Source organism: Cyanistes caeruleus, unplaced genomic scaffold, assembly GCF_971803275.1.
Source record: "Cyanistes caeruleus unplaced genomic scaffold, bCyaCae1.hap1.1 HAP1_SCAFFOLD_103, whole genome shotgun sequence".
NCBI classification, from domain to species: Eukaryota; Metazoa; Chordata; class Aves; order Passeriformes; family Paridae; genus Cyanistes; species Cyanistes caeruleus.
Window position 1 is genome coordinate 96176 of NW_028255905.1, and position 24178 is coordinate 120353.

Genomic DNA, 24178 nt, shown 5'->3' on the forward strand with positions numbered 1-24178 from the left:
AGGCTCAGCAGCTGAATGCAGCAAGGGATGAGCAAAAGGCCAAGCTGAAGGCAAAGGCCATGGCACACTTCCTACAGCCCCTGAGGGATCAAGCCCAGGGCCCAAGGGGGCCCCAGCACCCAGGGGACACCCTCGGCCACAAGCACCTGGCACAGGCATTGCCCTCCTGGCCAGGGCACAGCCCACCCAAACAGCCCCTGGCAAGGAATCAGCCTTCCAGCTGCAGGGCACAAGGACACTGCAAGCACAGACAGCAGCACCCTCAGCACCAGCAAGTCCAGCCCTTGATGGACACGCATTCTTAGCGGTGGCACAGCTCCCATTCCACCAGGGACCCACCACACTGCAGCCCTTGGGAACATCCAGGGTGGGGCTGGATCCAGAGGAGACCTTTCCTGATGGACACAGGGGCCTCTCCATCCACTTGGAATCTTACACCTAAAGGTTTTAGGGAATATTTTAATTATTAAGACACTAAGTGTGAAAGATGAGTGGGTGTGTTTTCTTCAGCCACTATTAACAGATGTGGGGGATGGGTTTGAAATGCAGAACCTTTTATTTACTCACAACTGTGATTGTAATTTACTGGGAAGGGATCTGATGGCTAAATGGGGAATGCAAATTAATGTTGCAAAAGGTGAAACAGAGGCTGGTTCTGTTGTACCTCTGTGTCAAATGTCTGGCAGAGCCACGGCTGAGGTGAACCCACAAGTGTGGGCAGCCCCAGGGAAATTGGCAAAATTAGATATGGAGCCTTTCCACATCTCCCTGAAGCAACCAGGACAAGAGGTGTCCAAAAGCAATCCCCTGTTCCAAGGGAGGGAAGGAAGGGCTCACAGCCTGTCTGGGAGTCCTGCTCAAGGCACGGCTTGGGGAGCCAGGGATGGCTCCCTAGAATGCTCCTGTCCTGCCAAACAAGAAATCCAATGGAATCCACAGAACGCTGCAGGACCCAAGAAGAAGAAATGAGATGATGAAACCGAGGCACCCCACACTCTCAGATCCTTACACCAGCCTCAACCAGCTGCCCTCCTCACACTGCTGCCATTCACAACTTGATGCAAAAGATGCTTTCTGGGGATCTGCCCACTTCCAGAGGATGCAAACACAATTCTGCCTTGGGCTGGCAACAAGAGCTAGATGGGAAAATGCTCAAGACATGGACGGTCCTTCTGCAGGGATGCACGGAAGCACCGGCCTGATTGGGGCAAGCCTTGCAGGAAATATCAAAGGAATTGACCTCACTCCCAGGGACTGGCTTAATGCAGGATGTGGATGACTTGATCCAGTCAGAAAAACAAGGAGAAGAGGTAGAGGAAGCCTCTGTGAAATGGCTTCATTTTCAGGCTAAAAAGCAGCTTTGAGTAGCTGAAAAAAAAGAAAGGGCAAATGGTAGAGAAAATGGTTAAATATTTGGGACCTATGTTGATGGAAGTTTTGTCTTGTATTGATCCTGAAAGGGTTCAGGGAATCTCAGAAATAATGTGACCCAGGACTAAAAAGGAGCTGCAGCAATTCTTAGGATTAACAGGGAATTGCAGGAGCTGGATTGAGGATTCTCTTTTCTAGGCAGAACATTGTGTGACTTCTTTACCCCCAGATAGTCTCAATGTTATGGTGTAGATATAAGAAAGAGAACAAAACTTAACAAAATGAAAAAAATAAAATGATTGATGCCCCAGCCATGGCTCTTCCACACTCAGAAATCTGAACTGCAAGGGAATATTAAACAGGCCACCCCTGAGCCTGCACTGAAGGCAACGCAGCAGCAGCCAGGGCTCCCCAGCGGGGGAAGCCCCTGCGCCTGCCCACAGATCCTCTGCTGAAATCCTCGGCCTGGCCACCCTCCTTTGCCATCTCCAGCCACTGCGGGACAATCCTTGCTCTCACTCTTGCAGCTTCAGGCCTTTCTGTGCCTGCCCTCGCCACAGCTGCTGGGGAAGGCACCGGGACAATTCCACTCTGCCTCTCAATGACACTCACACTCTGCCCTGCCTGGGATTAGCTGCTGGCAAAATAGACCAACTTGAAAATGGCTTCAAATCTTATTTCTCTAAAGGGACTTGGTTTGCCTTTGCCTTGGGGAAAGGAAATTTAAAGGTTTTTTTAAGGGATGTTCCAGCACTCAGCAGAGATGAAATTAACATCTCAACAGACTGGGAATAGCCCAAAAGATTCCCCCCAAGATAACGACCATCAACAAAACATCAACACCCAGCAGCAAACATCAACCAACATCTTACCCCAGACACTGCCCCAGGCACAGCTGGAGACACCTGGTCTGGAAAAGGCTGAGCAGAAAATCCAGGAGTGCCCACCTAATTCCCATCACAGGCACAGAAATCCGGCTGCAACAGGAAACCAAATCCTAACAACTCCACACTTGAAACCAATGAACAATAAAGCAAGGGATTTCTATGGTGTCAGAGTGTATGAATTTAGGAAAAATCTAGTCAAACTCGTGTGTCATGGAATGATTTTCTCTGCACACCCAGCCTAAGTGTGCATGAAATTATTCCTGTTGCACATTCTGGCCAGAATCAAGTAACACCTTATTTCTCTAAAGACACTGTTGAAGAGTTTTTGCTTTTACAGTTTCAGAAAAAAGATTACACCGTTAGAATAATTTTTTGTAATTATTTTACTTCTATATTGTTGGTTCTGTTTGGGACAATGTTGTGAGAATCAGTTTTTAGTCCTAGGAGAAGGAAAAGAAAACACTTGATTGCTTTCTCATTTTTGTTTTATATTTGAACGTGACTCTTAGTGATGACAAAATGATGGTATGAGTTTTTCAATGTTCACCTTTAAGCTGCACTTTGAAAACTAGAAGAGCTTAAAAGTTGGCGCTTTAACACATAAACAGTTAATAAAATATTGTTTAAAAAAAAGAATAACAGATTCTGTGGGGGCCACATGTGAGTCACGGGATGTCTGCCCTGGAAGAGAAGCTTTGTTCCAGGCAGCCAGGAGAGGAGCTTTAGAAATGCAAATTAACACTGATGGCCCAAAGCCTGCACAATGGCCCAGGGCTTTCCTGCCTGCAGGAGGAATTGGACTGATTCCCTCTGCCCCTCAGCCCAAGCTCTGCCTGCTTGAACAGATGGAATTTGCACAGCTAAAGGCACAGCCCATTGTGAAGATATCTGACTCTGCAGCAGAAATTGGTTCAGCTGCAAAGGAAAACAGAAAATGGAGAATATTGTGAAAACTTCACTAAAACAAGTGGGGGAGAATCATCCCTGTCCCCACTCCAACATGTGCTGTCTCTGTCTATGTTATATAGGGTGTATCAGACCACTGGGGTTTATTTGCTACCACAAGTTCAGGGAAATCAGTTGAGAATCCAAGTATGTGATGATTTAATGAGAGAAAAGCTGACAATTGATGCAGCCCTGGCTGGAGGGAGCACCCAGAAATGGGGAAAAGATGAACGACCACCAGAACAAATCCTGAAACACCATGGACCAGAGCCGGGAACTCTGATGAATTCACATCAGGTACCAGAGAAACCATTTCTCATTTCAATGGCATAATTAGATTACAGGATGCCATTGAAATAACACCCAACCAGACAGCTCCAGCTCCTGACCTTCCCCCCAACAAATCCACTCAGATGAGGAACACAACATTTCACTATGGGATGGGATCAGATTACCTTTTAGCAGAAGGAGACAGAATTTCTGGAAAAGTAAATGACTCAAACTGCTGTTGACAAATAGATGAGAACAGATACCAAAGGAAACAAGAAGGCAGCTCATGAACAAGTCCAAATGAGGAAAGGATGGGAATGGGAAACGTTTTTGTGCTTCCCTGGCAGACCATGGGTTAAACAAATGCCAGACAGAGCTCTCCCCCTTCAAATCTACACACCAAAAATCCTGTAACTCAGGGATTCCTCCCAGAAAAAAATCTGCTAGGATCTCCCCAAATTGAGTGAAAGGTGGGATGGGACCCCCAGACGGAGCAGGAGGGGCCTGGAACCCCCAAATCCAAGCATGGGGGAGGGGGTTGGAGATTGGAGGGACGATTGGGAAGGGTGGGAAAAAGAGAGGGCTGGGACCCCCAAAGCATGGGGGAGGGTGCTGGGAAACCCACATTGCATTCGGGGGGAAGGGATGCGGATCGGGGAAAGGATGAGAAAGGGGAGAGAGGAGAGGGAAAGGTGGGCTTGGGATGAAAGAAACGTGGTTCCCTGTCCCGCAGCACTCGATCCCTGGAGCGATTCCCTGCGGCTTGTGGGGAGGAAGATCCGCACTGGGGGGTCCCCAAGCCCCCTGCCCATCCCAGCGTGTCCATCTCGCTGGTGCCCTCCAGCTCCCAGCCCGGCCCCGGCCGCCTGCTCTGCTCCCTGATGGATTTCTCCCCTGCCCACATCCAGCTGAGCTGCTCCCAGGGCCAGCAGCAGCTCTCGGGCCACGTGCTGGCCACTGCCGTGCTCCCCAGCGGGGACTGGAGCCAGCAGCTCCTGGTGCTGCTGGAAACCGCCCCCGGCAATGCGGGCTCAGCTCCAGCTGCCAGGTGGAGCACGGCAGCCTGGAGCACCCCCTGAGCCGGCACTGGGGCACGGCCCGGCCCCCACAGCGCCGGGGGCAGGGGCTGGCAGGACACGGAGGGGATTTGGGGCTCCTGGGATGAACTGGCAGCCCCTCCTTGAGAACCCCTCTCCCCCTGGCCCAGCTCCCCTCATCCCCCTCTCCCAGCCCTTTCCCAGCGGCTCCCGGCCCCGCTCCGCTCACCCCAGAGCTCCTCGCCAGCAGCCGAGAGATGGAGGAGGAGGAGGGGAAGGAGGGGAAAGCGGAGGAGCGGGTGGAAGAGGAGGGGTAGAGGAGGAGCAGGAACTGCAAGAGGAGCAGCAGAGGAGGCCCCATGAAACAAAGAAATTAAGAATTAAGAAGAAATGTTTAAAAGGGGTGTCTGACAAAAACCAGACCCTGACACCCTAATCCACAAGAACAGGAAAAAGAGTCAGACTGCAAGATAAGATAAGGAGCTGGAATACACAAACAAGATGCAAAGACAAAGGCACCACAGGATAAAGGAGATTCCTGGACCCTAAGCCGGAGGAAACGGATTTGAAGTCCCCCTCCCAAAAAAAAAGCGGCCAAAGGACTGAAAGGGGCACAGGGCTAATTTTAATATGAAGTGAAGACAGGCGGGGTTAGGAAATTAATATGTATTAGCCGTATCGTGTAAACCTGCTCTGTAAAGGATAAAAACGGGAAAACCCAATCAAAAGGGTGTGCATGCTTTTTGGAGGAGATATCCCCCATGCACCTCAGCGCTGAATAAATTCATACCTGCTCTTATAACTACTCTGTGAGTTATAGAGTTCCTTTTATTCCGCAAATCACCCAGGTGCGTCCATCGCTCTCTGGATCTGCAGCCCCTTCGCGCCGGGAGCATCGGGCCCCGCAGCCCGCAGCTCACCGGGGACGGGAACCTCGCCCCGAAGCTCTTGGGCCGTCCTGGCAGGATTTGTTTACAGGGGAAGGGATATTTGGAGCTCACTCGAAGTATCTTTGGGGACCCCTGTTCCTTTTTCTGGGGCCGGGCCGGGCAGAGCGATGTCTGGATCTTGCAGGACTCCAAAGCTGAGCTGAGATGCCCAGTACCGGCAGGGGGAGGGGAGCAGCGAAAAGGGGGGAGCCCCGGGAGTCCCGGAGCCTGAAGTGGGGGCCTGGAGATGGGGGACCCCGAGAGCCGGGAGTGAGGGGAGCCTGGAGAAGGGGCAGCCCGGAGAAGGGATGAGCCTGCAGAGGGGGAAGCCCTGGGACACCAAAGTGGGGACCCCAGGAAAGGGAAACCTCAGGGAGGGATTTTTTCCTCTCAGTCCTGATGCTTTGGAGATTTTCATGGACACAAGACACCTGATAACTTCTAGAGATGGGCTTGGGCAGGAGGAACCCTGAATCCCAGGTGGTCACCCCTTGTTTTTTCCCCAAACCACACTTCTCATGCCCAAGCATTAGACAAATGGAGGAGAAGAAGGCAGAGAGGAAGATGCTCTGGGACCCCCCAGGCAACAACAGTCAGTACAATAGTGGAGGCAAAAGCATTATCACCAAATCCATCTGCCCAGAGGGCAGAACTGCTTGCCTTAACCAGAACACTAGAATTAAGTGAAGGGAAAAGGATAAACATATGGACTGGCTCAAAGTATGCTTTTGGAGTAGTGCATGTACACAGAGCACTGGGGAAAGAAAGAGGACTGCTGTCTCCTCAAGGCACACACATTAAACATCAAGATGCAGTCCTGCAATCAATAAAAGCAGTACAAAACCCCGAGCAAGTAGCAATCATGCACTGCAAAGCTCATCAATCAGGAAGCTCCAAAATTCATGAGGGAAATCGGAAAGCAGACTGGACAGCCCAACAAGCTGCTCGAGAAGTGCAAACTGCAATGGCATTGATACCTTTAAAAACTAATGTATCTCAATTCAATTTACCCCCAGAACCAAAATATTCAATAGAGGATGAGAAATTGGGACGCTCACAGAATGCACAGAAGAATTCAGAAGGGTGGTATGTGACTACACAGGGACAAGTAGTGGTACCCCCCTTGAGAATGAGAGAACTTCTACAAATTAAACATAACAAATGTCATTGGAGTACAGAGACATTGGTGAAATTGTTAAAACAAAATTTAATTTCAGTACGGATGTTAACAATGGCAAAATCAGTAATGTCAAAATGTGAAATTTGCTTAAAGAACAATCCAGTGGCTAGATGACAGGCACAATTAGGGAAACTTCGGGTAGGAGTAGAACCAGGAGATTATTGGCAAGTAGATTTTGTAGAATTACCAAGAACTCGAGGATACAAATATCTATTGGTAAGGGTTGACACATTTTCAGGATGGCCAGAAGCTCTTCCCTGTCACACAAATCAAGCAAAGGAGACAGTCAAGTGGTTACTGCAAGAAATCATTCCAAGATTTGGGGTGCCTCTAGGAATATCATCAGATAGGGGCCCACATTTCACAGCCACAGTAGTGAGGGAGGTGAGTAGGTTGCTGGGAATAGCTTGGCATCTCCATACACCATGGAGACCCCAATCCAGTGGACAGGTAGAGAGGATGAATCAGACATTGAAGAGGCAAATCAGCAAAATATGCCAAGAGGCTAAATTGCAGTAGCCACAAGCTTTACCAATAGCACTGCTGAGGATTCAGATAAAGCCTAGAAGCGGGATGTCAGTCAGTCCTTATGAGATATTGGATGGGAAACCATATGAATGCCCTGAACCTAATCCAAATGTACATGTTACAGGGAAGCAAGAGGTGTAGAATTATGTTCTGTCTCTTGGAAAAGCTCGAGCTCGACTTCGGAGCACCCTTGTGTGGAACAGGCCGCTGACTCTTGAGAATCCAGTTCATGACATCCCCCGGGAGATGAAGTGTACGGTAAAAGCTGGAAGGAAGAACCATTAAAAGAAAGGTGGAATGGACCCTATCAGGTACTGTTAACTACCTTGACAGCAGTCAAAGGAGCTGGACTGGATCCCTGCATACATTACACCAGAGTGAAGAAGGTTTCCCCTGCACTGTGGACTGCACAAACTGTAGGGCCAACAAAGCTGCAGATAAAGCGGGTTTGATTGTTTCAAATGTCTAGGTTGCTAGTGACTGTAATGGTGATTATTTCATGGCCTTTAGTGCCATCAGTAGGAATCAATGTTACCTTGGGATGTGAAATGCAAAAGGATCAGCTGACAACTCTTCATTTTAGAATGAAGAGAACCAGAACCACAAGTGATAAAAGTCTCTAATACTATTCAGGCAGAAAATGGGATCATTGGATTAATTAAATATTTGGCCAACATGCAAAACATCAGCAAAATAACTGCCTGTCTGACAATAACAAAGGCAGCAGGAGACCAAATAAATTGGGCAATTATAACATCAAAATTACCTGAAATACAAAAGAATAAAAATGAAAATGTGAGCTGTGTATTGCAAATAGATTACGAGAACCCAAATAAGACAGTGTTTGAAAATGCTGTGAAGACAAAGTATTCATCTCTATGGGAATGTCATGAAAATGGAGGAAAGTATGAACCAAAACTAGGCTGGTATGGGGGATTAGGGAATTATGGATGGTGTTAGGAAAAGATAGCAAAGGTCATTAAAGAAAAGATTCCAGTATCAAAGTGGAAGTGTGAAGGACAGGAAGGAAAGATCGGGCTGAAGCTTGGGACAGTGCATGGTCAATGAGTGGGCTTCAGAAATTCCAATCTATGGCAGATAGCCCTTGGTGCATTAAGTGGGAAGGCTCTGAAAATGAAACAGATCCAGGGGTATGGAACACTGCAACCAGTAGTAGAATGGAGGCAGACAAAGTGAATTGGTGGGTATGGAACAAAACTTAGGACTGTACTTCTGATGATGAAGAAATAAAACAAATGCCACCACTTGTGGTAGCTCTGCAAATTGGATGTGCCTGCAGAGGAATCAAACATAAACAAGGTGAAACAAATGACAAGATAGGACAAGTGATCCAAAAGGTAATATGTAGCACAAGTACAGTTCAGAGTCCAGGGCAATTTGGTGGGCAGCAAGCAATGGCACCTGGACAACACATCTGCCTGTAGGTGAAAAAGTAAAAGAGATTACTTTAGGCCTCCCCACCTTATGCCCAATTTGGAAAAGGTCCCCATTCAAGGGAGAACATGAACTTCTGCAAATAAGGACTAGACAAGAAGTTCAGGAAAACAAAGCTGAAGTTGAAGAAAAATGGCAGGAACCCTTCAGTAGTGTAAAATTTGAGTGGGCCCTGGAATCCTTGTTTGGTCCAATAGCAAATTATAACAATAGAAAGATGTTGTACAAACTTACAGGCCAGGTAGAAAGATTGGCAAGAGTTACCAAAGAGGGATTTAGAGAGCTAAATGTACAATTACAAGCCACAACTAAAATGACCCTGCAAAACAGATTTGCTTTAGATCTGTTATTGTTGAAAGAACACGGAGTGTGCGGGTACCTAAAAGCACAAATTGATCACTGCTGCATCCACATCCCAAATGGAACTGCAGATGTAGAACACAACATTAATCCATTAAAACAAATAGAACATGAAGCACAGAAAGAGAGGGAAGATCTGACCACAAGTTGGGTAGATACAAGTTTTGAAGGGTTGGGATGGAATGTGAGCTCATGGATCAAATCTATTCTTGAGAGTCTGATAATCCTACCGATTGTGTTTTTAGCAATCTGGTTAATCTATGCAGTTCTGAAAGGAGAGATAAAGAAAAGAGGAACCTGGAACCAGAAGATAATAAAGGCACTGACACGGGACAGAGATCCACATCCACATTTGTCATCTCCAAGTCCTCCAGAGTGCAACAACGCTTACAACAACTGTGGATTCGAAGATGAACATCAAGTATAAACTCAGAAAAAGGACTGTATATAGTGAAAGCATTACACCTATTATAGTAAAGTGAAATGTTTTCAAAGGAGGGAAATATGTTACTATGGCGTTAAATGTTTCTGAAAATGTTTCTTAAAATCATGTAGAGGTAGGCCACAAGAATGCTTGGTATTAGGGATGGACTAGCAAGCTGAAATGGTAGTGGAAAACTGGTAATGGGAAAGCGGTAATGGGAACTGGTACTTGGGGTCTCCAAGATACCCACCCAGAGATAAGATTCGGACATGTTCATAAAAGGATGAGCTAACTCTCATGAAGCAATAAAGTTAATGAAGCAATATTAATGAAACAGTATTGATAAGGTTGTTACAGTGATTACTGCTACAGCTGAAATTGTATAAACATGTGCACGTTGGACAAAGACAATGGAGCTAGATTTGCGTTGCTGATACCCCCAGTTCCCCCACGCTTCAATAAAGCACCTGCATACAATCAATCTACAATTACGTGTGTTCCTGAACGCTAACAAAGACAGATCAAAAACTTCCAAAACACAAAAAATCTGATATCCCCCCAAAATACAAAGATTCTGCCCCCACAAAAAAAACAAAACACCAACATTCAGCCCAATAAAGCTCAGAAAACACCAAGATTCAGCCCCGTGAAAATCGTGCATCTCCCTGCCCGGGCACTCGCTGCATGGGGGGTGAGGGGGGCAATGAGGCCGGGCCGGAGCCGGGGGTGCCTGAGAGAGGCCCCGAGCCCGGCAGAAGCCCCTGCACAGCCATGCAAGTGGCTCCTGGCCGGACTCGGGGATCCCCCTGGCCATCCCCGCTGGAGCAGCCTGGTCCTGAGGGACTCTGGCCCATGCGAGGGACCCCAGGCTGCAGCAGGACAAGGATTCCTGGCCCTCAGGGGGAGGCAGTGACATGACCTGACTGTGACCCCCATCCCTGTGCCTCTGGGCGGGGAGGGGGACGGAGAGGGGCACAAAGTTAAGCCCGGGAAGGAGGGACAGCTGGGGGGAAGATGGATTTCCCTAGGAATTACTTTACTTCTCGTTTTCTTGTTCTGACACGTTTGAGAATAAATTCAATTAATTTCCCCAAGTCAGGTGTGCTGTGCCCATGACCAAGGATTGAACTGTCCCCACCCTCATCCCGACCCCCGAGCCTTTCCTTGTGTGTTCGGCTCCCCGCCCGGGACAGGAAGGAGAGTCACAGAGTTTTGGCCTCGCTCCGGCATGCCCTGCTCCACCCCGGACTCACCCCCAGCTCGCAGCGCCCTCAGCTCCCGGGCACCCCGAGCTCCCGGCGCTTCAGCGCAGCGGCGCTTCCTTGGCCTCCTGCCCGGGCCGGGCCCAGCGCCGGGGCCGCTCCTCAGCCCAGGGGGCCGAGAAATGGCAGAGATCAGCCCAAGGCACGCGAGGCCGTGCCGTGTGCAGAGCCCGCTGCTGGCTGCCATTGGCTGCTTCTGCCGTCACTCGTGGCTCTGGCGCGCGCTGATTGGGCAGAGCGGGGACAAGCCCGGCCCCGCTGGCGCTCCCAGGGCGGCCGTGGGGCAGGAGAGCCGCCATTGCCGGACCGTCTGTGCGGGCCCGGCAGCGGCGGCAGCAGCGGCCGGAGCCCGGTGAGGCGGCGGCGGAGCTCGGAGGCGGCCCCAGCGCAGCGTCCCGGGCACAGCGCAGCCACCTCCGGCCTCCCGACACGAAGCGGGACGAGCCAGCGCTGCTCCGCCACCGCCTCCTGCCGAGGCCCCAGCGGCAAGGAGACCGCGGGCAGCCGCTCCCGCAGCGCCCTCAGCCCAGGGCCAACACGGGCCGGCCACGGCACAAGCCACCCGCCACAGCCCCCTGCCGCCCCCTCCCGGGCCCGCAGCGAGCCCCGAGCCCCCGCAGAACCGAGCGCGGCTCCCACCTGCGATGGCCGGGGCCGCCTCCGAGCTCCGCCGCCGCCTCTCCGGTTGTTATCAATGAAATTACAATTTTGACAACTAGGGCCCTTGGGTTAATGGCAGTTTAATTAAAAATGAATTCGATTTAGTAAATGGAATAGTAATTTGCTATAAAACAATACAGTTTAGTAAAAGGATATCATTTAGCAAAAAATTACAATTTATATATATAATTTGCCAGTAATTAAGTATGATTAAAGCATAAGCAAAACCGACCGGGGTACGGGTTCCTCACCCTGCCTCATGTACAGAACAAAGCACTTCAAGCTAAACTTATATACTGTATGCTTATGCATATTCATTAATGTTTCCCGTATGTTTCCTCCTATTTCCGATTTCTCTGGCTTTACGTCACGTTTCTTCAAGGCACATGCATAATTTGTTGTTAGGGGGTCTTCAGTCTTCTTTTGGGGGTCTTCTGGCGAAGGCTTCTCCTCTTCCTCATTGTCCTTTGGATAACCTTACAGGTTTGTGTGTGCGTACTAAGCGTTGTGTTATGTTACTCTACTAATTAGTCTGATATTTACTGGTTTTTAGGCCCAATGCTTAAAGTCATTCTAATTTTGTCCATCTCAAGGCCGTTTTGGTCTTGAGACATCACTTATCTTCTAAACTACATTCTGTACCTCAATTTTAACACTTAACATCTGCAAAGGGGTGCATCTGCCTCATAACACTGATTCTTTTGGTTGCTTCTAATAATAACTTTCCAAATAGTTACAATTTAGTCAGCACGAATCAATTCCATTTATTATAATCCCCCATTTCTCTTTTTCATTACATTTATTGGCGCTTTTTTTAAAAAAAAATAAACTTGAATGTTAATTTTTTTATCTTCTCAATAATTTCTTTTCTTGGATTTACTTTATTTTCATTTCTAATTTCTTAACATTTTTCATGCTGTATCAAGCTTTTTGCACTCTCTTTCAAATTTAGTTACCTTTTTTTTTGAGCTATTATAGTTTCTTTTCATTCAGTATTCCTTGAATTACTGAATGGATTAGTCTAATAAGGCATGAAATTATACAAAATAGAAACAATAATCTTAATATAAACCACTATACCATAAATTTTAACTTTTTCCACTAAGTACTTCTAAAAAGGTTATCTCACTAATCAGTCTTGAAAATAAAATTCTATTTTTGAACTGGTATATATATCTTTAGTAATTTTTGTGATGGCTTTTCTATAATCATTTATCTTTATACAACACTCAGATTTGTTCAACTTTCTACAAACTCCCCCTTCAGCTAACAAATAGTCCAGAGCAATTCTGTTTTCATAAACAAAAGTTCATTAACAAGTTTTCATAAACAAATGCTCACATTTGTGGATGTTGCTTGGCCAGCAGCTTTAGGGCAGTAGAGGTTTGGTTTGAAACAACTTTAACTACTGTCTGCAGCTTTATGAACTGATTCAATAGGTAGATTTGGGTTCTATATCTCTAAGATCCATCTGCAGCTCAAGTGGCTGGGTCATCTCTCTGCAGACCATTTGTCTTCATTTCTGGTTTCTTCTTGCTTTTGGAAAGTCAAGGTTCAAGTCCCTTTTATTGTTTTTTAATGTTTCATAAAGTGGTGTTCTTAACATATTGCTCCTGGACCTCGGTGTAACGAAGAAGGAGGGTCATATAACTCTTAAGATACAGGTTCTTTTTCACTTTTGAGGTAATTCACTGTATGCTCTTTGCTCACAAATTTAATGTATTCTATCAGGGGCTTTCCATTTGTTACTTGTTGTACCTGGTTGTTCCCAATAGAATTTTAGGTCACTTATGGATTGGTAAGGGTTAGCTCCAGAACTTTTATACCAGCACAAATCAACATGGTTATCCTACAATTACTTTCTTTTTGTTATTCTCTAATATCCAGCAGGAGTTTTTGGTGGCCAGGTGTTAGTATTATTATCTGATACAAACTGTTTTATTTGATGATTCAAAATTAATCTTCCAGGTCATTTTAATGTCTTGGAAGTTTGAGTAAGATTTCATTTTTAAAATTGGTCTGGAGCTAGACTCCCACTTTCCCACAGCTATTTTTTTAGCTATTTTAAGTCTTTCACAAATTTAACATTTAAATAATTTTAATTCTATAACTACTTCTTGCATTAAACCTAGAAAATTATTTTAGTTAAGGTTGGCCAATCTCAGTTGCTATACTGCTGTTTCAACTGTTCACACCACTTATTCATTTTGTCTAATTCTTTCCCTGAGATATTTTTTATACTTTTACAAAATTACTGTGATTGTAGCAGGCAGCATTAACATATGGATGTGCCACAAACACAGATTTTATCTTGTTTTTTCATTTGTCACATTTGTTTGCGTTTGTCACATGGATCAGAATTATTGTGATTTTGGTTTTGCATAGTTTGTTTGCTCATTGTTTGCTTTTGTGCTGCTTGTTTTAATATCGCTTGTTTCTTTCTTATTTTTTTGGATTCTGTCCCATCCTGCTTTATGGTTTTGGCCAGTTGCCAAGGGTATCTTAATGACCACAGTGAAAATAATCCTCAGGAGTTTTCACTCTCTACCTTCCTCAAGGCCCCTGGGGCTGCAGCCAAGGGCCGAGGTGCCAGTCTTCTTGGTAGCAAAGTTTATACCCTGGGCTCTGGTCACTGACACGTTTGGTCTCACTGCTACCCTTGGCCTCATAAGGTTCCTATGAGCCACTGCAACTCTGCTTGTTTCAAGGATGGCACAGATTTCACAGCACTGTCTTATCTCTCTCTCTGAGTTAGTCAGTTATTTTTCTCTTTCTTTTAATTTAAACTACTAAAGCTCCAGAGATCTGCCAACTACAATAAAAGTTACTTTTTACACAACTTCAGTTAGCAATTTATTAATAAAACTTTAATTAACAGGGGGTTCTTTTAGCAGAATTTTTGCTGTTAAATAAATAAAACATTTAGTCAAAACCATTTATATTTACTATACAAAATATTGAAAAACAAACATTTATAAAAACCCAGAAATTTAAGGTTCTGGGAAAAAAACCTGTGCTACATGTTTTTAACACTTATAATGCACATAACACAACTGTAACACACCATTTAGATACTGTATATTCATAAAATATGTTTGTGCTTCACAGACTCTGAGCAAGGCAGAATTTGCCTTTTGAATGTGTAAATATAATAAACCAAACCAAATTAATGCCAGGTTGTAACAAATGGTCAGTTGTGTTATATGTTAGAGCTCACTTGGCACAGCCAGCACTGCACACTTTTCAGATAAATGGGATTTAGGTGGTGCTGCTGTTTCTATTTCCAGCAAAATATCTTTAGGTGAAGGAACAGTTTTACCTCCTTTTTTTTTTTTTTTTCCCCCCCTAATTTTTAGTTTATAAAGGATACAACAGATAACTCTCGCTTTCTTGTGTTTTAGTAATAAATTTATCTTTCCCCCCACCCCAGGGAAGCTACAGGGTAGCACAGTCGCTCTCTTCTTGATTAAAAGGTTCTTTAGAATTTACATACTGATTTAAAGCTCAACAAATCCAATCTTTAAACGATCCAAACTTTGGCCAATTCAAATTATATTTTCAGATCATTTTCTTTGTCTATTTAAACATATAATAATTAATCATTTTCTGCTTGTTTTTCCTCTCCGGGATTCCCATGTATCCCAAACTCACAACATCATCCTCAGTGGACTGTCCTGAGGAATGCTCCCCTCCTGAGAAACCCCCTCACGGCTCTCAGATATTCCGGGCTCCTGCGAATTCCCCTTATAATTCCCAGCCCCTGGGTTCAAGGACTTACTGTCCCTTGAGCCCATCTCTGGCACAACCAACCAAGAAATCTCCGCTGCCAGGAGAATCTTGATCCCCCTCCCTCACTCCGTGGTTCAGCTTCCCCCCTCCCTCAATATTACTCTGTTGCTCTGTCCCGTCTTTTGCCAACTACTCGCTTCCTGTCTAATTTCCTCTCTTTCTCCATTTCTTTTACCCCTCTTCGACTGCTCATTTCTGGCTACTTCTCTTCCCAATCCCTCTCAGCTACGTACTAAAGTTCCCAACTCTTTTCTCTTTTTGAAGGCAGCTGAAGCTGCCTCAATCTCTCTCCTCCTGAGTCCCTTCACTCAGCGATCAGATCACTCCCTTCTCCCCGAGGGCTTTCCCGTGGCTTTTAAGATTGGGCCTCTCCCTCCCGTCCCTGGCGGGGATTTTCACTCGTTCTTCTCTTTCACTGCCCTCCTTTCCCGGCCGGTCTCCTGGCGGAGAGCCGAGAAGGCGGTGCGGCCGGAGGTCTGCACTCCCTTTGGGGGTCCGGGCTGCCCAGCCCGGTCTCAGAGCCTGCACACACACACACAGGCACACAGCTCCCCCCTGCCCAGCCCCGTGGCACTCACACACTCCGTTTGCCCGGCGCTTCTGCTGCACAAGGCCTTTTACAGGCACCTTTATCTCTGGCCGGCACTCTGCGGGAGCTCTTCTGCACGCTCCCTGCAGCCAGCTTCTTTTGCTGCTGCTTTATCCTCAGTGGAACTTCTATTTCCACGGGACCACGATCTAACCTCGGCACCACCTTAAAAAATTGGTGGGGAGCTCCTTCCCAGGATTAGCCGTTCTTCCCCTAGATTGGAGTTCCCGGGTTTTGGCACCAAATTGTTACAAATGACTTTCAAATTTCCAAACAGTCAATCTAATTAATTAATTAATAATAAACTTTAATAAATTGGATACAAAATAATAAAAGAATACAATTTCGTGAAAGCATACAATTTAGTAAGAAAGATACAATTTAATAGATATATTCAGATTTATATTTAAATATATTTATATATTGACAGAGACAGATATAGATACAGATATAGATATATAAAGATATATGTGTGTGTGTGTGTGAATATAATTGGCCAGTGGTTACAAATGGTTAAGGCATAAGCAAAACCGACTGGGGTACGGAGGGGGTTCCTCACCCTGCCTCATGTACAGAACAAAGCAATTCAAGCTGAACTTATATACTGTATGCTTATGCATATTCATTAATGTTTCCCGTATGTTTCCTCCTATTTCCGATTTCTCTTGGCTTTACGTCACGTTTCTTCAAGGCACATGCATCATTTGTTGTTAGGGGGTCTTCAGTCTTCTTTTGGCGAAGGCTTCTCCTCTTCCTCGTTGTCCTTTGGATAACCTTACAGGTTTGTGTGTGCGTACTAAGCGTTGTGTTATGTTACTCTACTAATTAGTCTGATATTTACTGACTTTTAGGCCCAATGCTTAAAGTCGTTCGAATTTTATCCATTTCAAGGCCGTCTTGGTCATGAGACATCACTTATCTTCTAAACTACATCCTGTACCTCAATTTTAACATGTAACATTTGTAAAGGGGTGCATCTGCCTTATAACACTGATTCTTTAGGTTGCTTCTAATAATAGCTTTCCAAATAGTTACAGTTTAGTCAGCACGAATCAATTCCATTTATTACACTACCTTATTACACTACCTCCCGGGCCCGCAGCGAGCCCCGAGCCCCCGCAGAACAGAGCGCGGCTCCCACCTGCGATGGCCGGGGCCGCCTCCGAGCTCCGCCGCCGCCTCACCGGGCTCCGGCCGCTGCTGCCGCCGCTGCCGGGCCCGCACAGACGCTCCGGCAATGGCGGCTCTCCTGCCCCACGGCCGCCCTGGGAGCGCCAGCGGGGCCGGGCTTGTCCCCGCTCTGCCCAATCAGCGCGCGCCAGAACCACGAGTGACGGCAGCAGCAGCCAATGGCAGCCAGCAGCGGGCTCTGCACACGGCACGGCCTCGCCTGCCTTGGGCGGAGCTCCGCCATTTCTCGGAAGCCTCGGCTGAGGAGCGGCCCCGGCGCTGGGCCCGGCTCGGGCAGGAGGCCAAGGAAGCGCCGCTGCGCTGAAGCGCCGGGAGCTCGGGGTGCCCGGGAGCTGAGGGCGCTGCGAGCTGGGGGTGAGTCCGGGATGGAGCAGGGCATGCCGGAGCGAGGCCAAAACTCTGTGACTCTCCTTCCTGTCCCGGGCGGGGAGCCGAACACACAAGGAAAGGCTCGGGGGTCTGGATGAGGGTGGGGAGAGTTCAATCCTTGGTCACGGGCACAGCACACCTGACCTGGGGAAATTAATTGAATTTATTCTCAAACATGTCTGAACAAGAAAACGAGAAGTAAAGTAATTCCTAGGGAAATCCATCTTCCCTCAGCTGACCCTCCTTCCCGGGCTTAACTTTGTGCCCCTCTCCGTCCCCCTCCCCGCCCAGAGGCACAGGGATGGGGGTCACAGTCAGGTCATGTCACTGCCTCCCCCTGAGGGCCAGGAATCCTTGTCCTGCTGCAGCCTGGGGTCCCTCGCATGGGCCAGAGTCCCTCAGGACCAGGCTGCTCCAGCGGGGATGGCCAGGGGGATCCCCGAGTCCGGCCAGGAGCCACTTGCATGGCTGTGCAGGGGCTTCTGCCGGGCTCGGGGCCTCTCTCAGGCACCCCCTGCTCCTGCCCGGCCTCACTGCCCCCCTCACCCCCCATGCAGCGAGTGCCCGGGCAGGGAGATGCACGATTTTCACGGGGCTGAATCTTGGTGTTTTCTGAGCTTTATTGGGCTAAATGTTGGTGGTTTTTTTTTTTTTTTTTTGTGGGGGCTGAATCTTTCTGTGTTGGGGGGATATCAGATTTTTGGTGTTTTGGAAGTTTTTGATCTGTCTTGATGTTTGGAGGATTTTTTGGGCTGAATCTTGGTGTCTTAGAGGTTCTTACAGACACTAGATACCCAATGAATTCCTGAGATGAACTCGGGAAAGGAGAAAACCTCAGCCCAAGGCTTCTTCCTTTCTTTTTTTCCCCCAAACTAGGATTTTTCATTCCCAAGCTGTGGCCAGATGGAGGAGGAGGAAAATCCCTGGAGATCTTGCACAAGGAGGGGCTGCAAACCCAGCCCAGTTAGCTGTGAGGAGGAAAGATCCTCCCTGTGCCGGGAAGGTGGCCGGAGATCCAGCCGGAGCTCAGAGCTGGGGGAGAAGCCCCACAAGTGTTTGGAATGTGCGAGAGATTTCCGCCACAGCTCCAACCTGCTCCGGCACCAGGTGATCCACAGTGGGGAAAGACCCTATGAGTGTGGGAAATGTGGGAAGAGCTTCAGAGATACCTCTGAACTGATGAGACACCAGGTGATCCACACAGGGGAACTGCCCTACACCTGCTTGGAATGTGGGAAGAGCTTTGGGTGGAGCTCCAATCTGAGGAAACACCAGCTCATCCACACCAGGGAGAGGCCCTACAAGTGTCCCCAGTGTGGGAAGAGGTTTCGGACCAGCTCCCATGTCCTCGTACATGAGCGGATTCACACAGACGAGAGGCCCTTCCGCTGCCCCGACTGCGGGAAGGGCTTCAAGCACAACTCCCACCTCACCGTCCACCGGCGCATCCACACTGGGGAGAGGCCCTACGAGTGTCCCCAGTGTGGGAAGAGCTTCTCCAGGGGCTATCACTTGACCCAACACCAACGGAGGCACCAGTAAGGGAAGCCCTGCGAGTGCCCCGAGTGCGGGAAGAGCTTCGTGCGCTGCTCCAGCTCCATCCCCCATGGGAGGATGGGCGTTGGATGATCCCCACTGACCCCCGTTGGGCAGAGCCCTGGTGATCCGTGGTCCTGGTGATGCATGTTGGGAAGACACCTGGCTGGGAGGCTCCACATCTTCCTGGCTCCCTGTGGACACCTGGATTGAACACCGGTGCAGGAACATCCACTGGGACACAGACCAACAATGGTAATTCTTTGGGGGGAGTGGATTTGTTGACTTTCAATCCCAGAAAATCTTTTGCATTCAATCCACCTATCTTCTGGTGGCATCAAGGAGGTCTTGGAGGTCTTGTCCAACCTCAGTGATTCCACAATTTTGATTTCCTATTGCCCAAGGGTGTCTTCCACAGCCAGATGTCGATGAAATGGGTCACAGACCAAGATTTTGGAGACAGTGGTGTGTAAAGCCTTCCCAAAAATTTTGTACCCTTCCAACCAAGCACGGGGATTCTCAGCTGGCAAAAATCCTTTCAATATGGCCTGACTGGCTTTTCATTTTTCTTTATCCCTTCAAAATATCCAACTTTGGGGTGAAAATAAAGACATTGAACTAAGATGTTGGTGAGGACATTGAGACATTCTCTTGAAAATGTCAAAAGACATTCTTTTTTTGGGGCCGGGCCGGGCAGAGCGATGTCTGGATCTTGCAGGACTCCAAAGCTGAGCTGAGATGCCCAGTACCGGCAGGGGGAGGGGAGCAGCGAAAGGGGGGGAGCCCCGGGAGTCCCGGAGCCTGAAATGGCGGCCTGGAGAGGGGGGACCCCGAGAGCCGGGAGTGAGGGGAGCCTGGAGAAGGGGCAGCCCGGAGAAGGGATGAGCCTGCAGAAGCCCTGGGACACCAAAGTGGGGACCCCAGGAAAGGGAAACCGCAGGGACGGATTTTTTCCTCTCAGTCCTGATGCTTTGGAGATTTTCATGGATACAAGACACCTGAAGACTTCTAGAGATGGACTCGGGCAGGAGGAACCCTGAATCCTAGGTGGTCACCCCTTGTTTTTCCCCCCAAACCACACTTCTCATGCCCAAGCATTAGACAAATGGAGGAGAAGAAGGCAGAGAGGAAGATTCTCTGGGACCCCCAGGCAACAACAGTCAGTGCAAGAGTGGAGGCAAAAGCATTATCACCAAATCCATCTGCCCAGAGGGCAGAACTGGTTGCCTTAACCAGAACACTAGAATTAAGTGAAGGCAAAAGGGTAAACATATGGACTGGCTCAAAGTATGCTTTTGGAGTGGTGCATGTACACAGAGCACTGGGGAAAGAAAGAGGACTGCTGTCTCCTCAAGGCATACACATTAAACATCAAGATGCAGTCCTGCAATCAATAAAAGCAGTACAAAAGCCTGACCAAGTAGCAATCATGCACTGCAAAGCTCAACAATCAGGAAGCTCCAAAATTCATGAGGGAAATCGGAAAGCAGACTGGACAGCCCGACAAGCTGCTCGAGAAGTGAAAACTGCAATGGCATTGATACCTTTAAAAACGAATGTATCTCAATTCAATTTACCCCCAGAACCAAAATATTCAATAGAGGATGAGAAATTGGGACGCTCACTGAATGCACAGAAGAATTCAGAAGGGTGGTATGTGACTACACAGGGACAAGTAGTGGTACCCCCCTTGATAATGAGAGAACTTCTACAAATTAAACATAACAAATGTCATTGGGGTGCAGAGGCATTGGTGAAATTGTTAAAACAAAATTTAATTTCAGTATGGATGTTAATAATGGCAAAATCAGTAATGTCAAAATGTGAAATTTGCTTAAAGAACAATCCAGTGGCTCGACGACAGGCACAATTAGGGAAAATTCGGGTAGGAGTAGAACGAGGGGATTATTGGCAAGTACATTTTGTAGAATGACCAAGAACTCGAGGATACAAATATCTATTGGTAGGGCTTGACACATTTTCAGGATGGCCAGAAGCTCTTCCCTGTCACACAAATCAATCAAAGGAGACAGTCAAGTGGTTACTGCAAGAAATCATTCCAAGATTTGGGGTGCCTCTAGGAATATCATCAGATAGGGGCCCACATTTCACAGCCACAGCAGTGAGGGAGGTGAGTAGGTTACTGGGAATAGCTTGGCATCTCCATACACCATGGAGACCCCAATCCAGTGGACAGGTAGAGAGGATGAATCAGACATTGAAGAGGCAAATCAGCAAAAGATGCCAAGAGGCTAAATTGCAGCAGCCACAAGCTTTACCAATAGCACTGCTGAGGATTTGGATAAAGCCTAGAAGCAGGATGTCAGTCTGTCCTTATGAGATATTGGATGGGAAACCATATGAATGCCCTGAACCTAATCCAAATGTACATGTTACAGGGAAGCAAGAGGTGTAGAATTATGTTCTGTCTCTTGGAAAAGCTCGAGCTCGACTTCGGAGCACCCTTGTGTGGAACAGGCCGCTGACTCTTGAGAATCCAGTTCATGACATCCCCCGGGAGATGAAGTGTACGGTAAAAGCTGGAAGGAAGAACCATTAAAAGAAAGGTGGAATGGACCCTGTCAGGTACTGTTAACTACCTTGACAGCAGTCAAAGGAGCTGGACTGGATCCCTGCATACATTACACCAGAGTGAAGAAGGTTTCCCCTGCACTGTGGACTGCACAAACTGTAGGGCCAACAAAGCTGCAGATAAAGCGGGTTTGATTGTTTCAAATGTCTAGGTTGCTAGTGACTGTAATGGTGATTATTTCATGGCCTTTAGTGCCATCAGTTGGAATCAATGTTACCTTGGGATGTGAAATGCGAAAGGATCAGCTGACAACTCTTCATTTGACAATGAAGAGGGATGTGGGGGTGCAGCCAGAAACACAAGTGATAAAAGTCTCTAATACTATTCAGGCAGAAAATGGAATCATTGGATTAATTAAAGATTTTGCCAACATGCAAAACATCAGCAAAATAACTGCCTGTCTGTCAATACCAAAGGCAGCAGGAGACCAAATAAATTGGGGAATTATAACATCAGAATTACCTGAAATACAAAAGAATAAAAATGAAAATGTGAGCTGTGTATTGCAAATAGATTACAAGTACCCAAATAAGACAGTGTTTGAAAATGCTGTGAAGACAAAGTATTCATCTCTATGGGAATGTCATGAAAATGGAGGAAAGTATGAACCAAAACTAGGCTGGTATGGGGGATTAGGGAATTATGGGTGGTGTTATGAAAAGACAGCAAAGGTCATTAAAGAAAAGATTCCAGTATTGAAGTGGAAGTGTGAAGGACAGGAAGGAAAGATCGGGCTGAAGCTTGGGACAGTGCATGGTCAATGAGTGGGCTTCAGAAATTCCAATCTATGGCAGATAGCCCTTGGTGCATTAAGTGGGAAGGCTCTGAAAATGAAACAGATCCAGGGGTATGGAACACTGCAACCAGTAGTAGAATGGAGGCAGACAAAGTGAATTGGTGGGTATGGAACAAAACTTAGGACTGTACTTCTGATGATGAAATAAAACAAATGCCACCACTTGTGGTAGCTCTGCAAATTGGATGTGCCTGCAGAGGAATCAAACATAAACAAGGTGAAACAAATGACAAGATAGGATAAGTGATCCAAAAGGTAATATGTAGCACAAGTACAATTCAGAGTCCAGGCCAATTTGGATGGGCAGCAAGCGATGGCACCTGGACAACACATCTGCCTGTAGGTGAAAAAGTAAAAGAGATTTCTTTAGGCCTCCCCACCTTATGCCCAATTTGGAAAAGGTCCCCATTCAGGGGAGAACATGAACTTCTGCAAATAAGGACAAGACGAGAAGTTCAGGAAAACACAGCTGAAGATGAAAAAAGATGGCAGGAACCCTCCAGTAGTGTAAAATTTGAGTGGGCCCTGGAATCCTTGCTTGGTCCAATAGCAAATTATAACAAATAGAAAGATGCTGGACAAACTTACAGGCCAGGTAGAACGACTGGCAAGAGTTACCAAAGAGGGATTTAGAGAGCTAAATGTACAATTACAAGCCACAACTAAAATGACCTTGCAAAACAGATTGGCTTTAGATATGTTATTGTTGAAAGAACACGGAGAGTGCGGGTACCTAAAAGGACAAATTGATCACTGCTGCATCCACAGCCCAAATGGAACTGCAGATGTAGAACACAACATTAATCCATTAAAACAAATAGAACATAAAGCACAGAAAGAGAGGGAAGATCTGACCACAAGTTGGGTAGATAAAAGTTTTGAAAGGTTAGGATGGAATGTGAGCTCCTGGATCAAATCTATTCTTGAGAGTCTGATAATCCTACTAATTGTGTTCTTTGTAATCTAGTTAATCTGTGCAGTTCTGAAAGGAGAGATAAAGAAAAGAGTATCCTGGAACCAGAAGATAATAAAGGTGCTGACATGGGACAGAGATCCACATCCACATTTGTCATCTCCAAGTCCTCCAGAGTGTAACAACACTTACAACAACTGTGGATTCAAAGATGAACATCAAGTATAAACTCAGAAAAAGGACTGTATATAGTGAAAGCATTACACTTATTATAGTAAAGTGAAATATTTTCAAAGAGGGGAAATATGTTACTATGGGGTTAAATGTTTCTGAAAATGTTTCTTAAAATCATGTAGAGGTAGGTCACAAGAATGCTTGGTATTAGGGATGGACTAGCAAGCTGAAATGTTTACGGTAACGGGAACTGGTACTTGGGGTCTCCAAGACACCCACCCAGAGATAAGATTTGGACATGTTCATACAAGGATGAGGTAACTCTCATGAAGCAATATAGATAAAGTTAATGAAAATTTAGTAATGAAGTAATATTGATAAGGTTGTTACAGTGATTACTGCTACAGCTGAAATTGTATAAACATGTGCACGTTGGACAAAGATGATGGAGCTAGATTTGGGTTGCTGATACCCCCAGTTCCTGCACGCTTCAATAAAGCACCTGCATATAATCAGTCTGTGATTATGTGTGTTCCTGAACGCTAACAAAGACAGATCAGAAACTTCCAAAACACAAAAAATCTGGTATCCCTCCAAAATAGAAAGATTCTGCCCTCACAAAAAAAAAAAAAAAAAATCACCAACATTTAGCCCAATAAAGCTCAGAAACACCAAGATTCAGCCCCGGGAAAATCGTGCATCTCCCTGCCCGGGCACTCGCTGCATGGGGGGTGAGGGGGGCAGTGAGGCCGGGCCGGGGCAGGGGGTGCCTGAGAGAGGCCCCGAGCCCGGCAGAAGCCCCTGCACAGCCATGCAAGTGGCTCCTGGCCGGACTCGGGGATCCCCCTGGCCATCCCCGCTGGAGCAGCCTGGTCCTGAGGGACTCTGGCCCCTGCGAGGGACCCCAGGCTGCAGCAGGA

At 47.0% G+C, this 24178-nt stretch overlaps 2 protein-coding genes across 6 annotated transcripts in view; one reads left to right on the forward strand and one right to left on the reverse strand.

Annotated features, from left to right (window-relative positions):
• Window positions 1-11121, reverse strand: part of LOC111945031 (uncharacterized) — a 29844-nt gene extending 18723 nt beyond the window's left edge. The window contains exon 1 of one of the 5 annotated variants that reach the window (XR_015281920.1): window positions 10640-11121. The gene's annotated coding sequence lies outside the window, so the exon portion shown is untranslated. Of the gene's footprint in view, window positions 1-4739; window positions 4780-10639 lie in introns of those variants that run through there. The other 4 variants (XR_015281918.1, XR_015281919.1, XM_086873685.1 and 1 more) reach the window with 4 other exon arrangements.
• On the forward strand, window positions 4768-23773 carry LOC147646275 (uncharacterized). Its single transcript, XM_086873661.1, has 3 exons — window positions 4768-4823; window positions 7351-7405; window positions 18123-23773. The coding sequence occupies exons 1-3, from the start codon at window positions 4768-4770 to the stop codon at window positions 18786-18788; spliced, it is 777 nt and encodes a 258-aa protein (XP_086729787.1). The 3' UTR covers window positions 18789-23773.
• Window positions 23774-24178: the final 405 nt, after the last annotated feature.

What these genes read in the sequence shown, in the direction of transcription:
- LOC147646275 (XM_086873661.1), top strand. Translation starts at nt 4,768, where the DNA reads ATGGAGGAGGAGGAGGGGAAGGAGGGGAAAGCGGAGGAGCGGGTGGAA. An exon ending in GAGCGGGTGGAAGAGGAGGG is followed by an intron (nt 4,824 to 7,350) that starts GTAGAGGAGGAG and finishes TGTGTGGAACAG; the next exon opens with GCCGCTGACTCTTGAGAATC. An exon ending in CCCGGGAGATGAAGTGTACG is followed by an intron (nt 7,406 to 18,122) that starts GTAAAAGCTGGA and finishes CCCCCAAACTAG; the next exon opens with GATTTTTCATTCCCAAGCTG.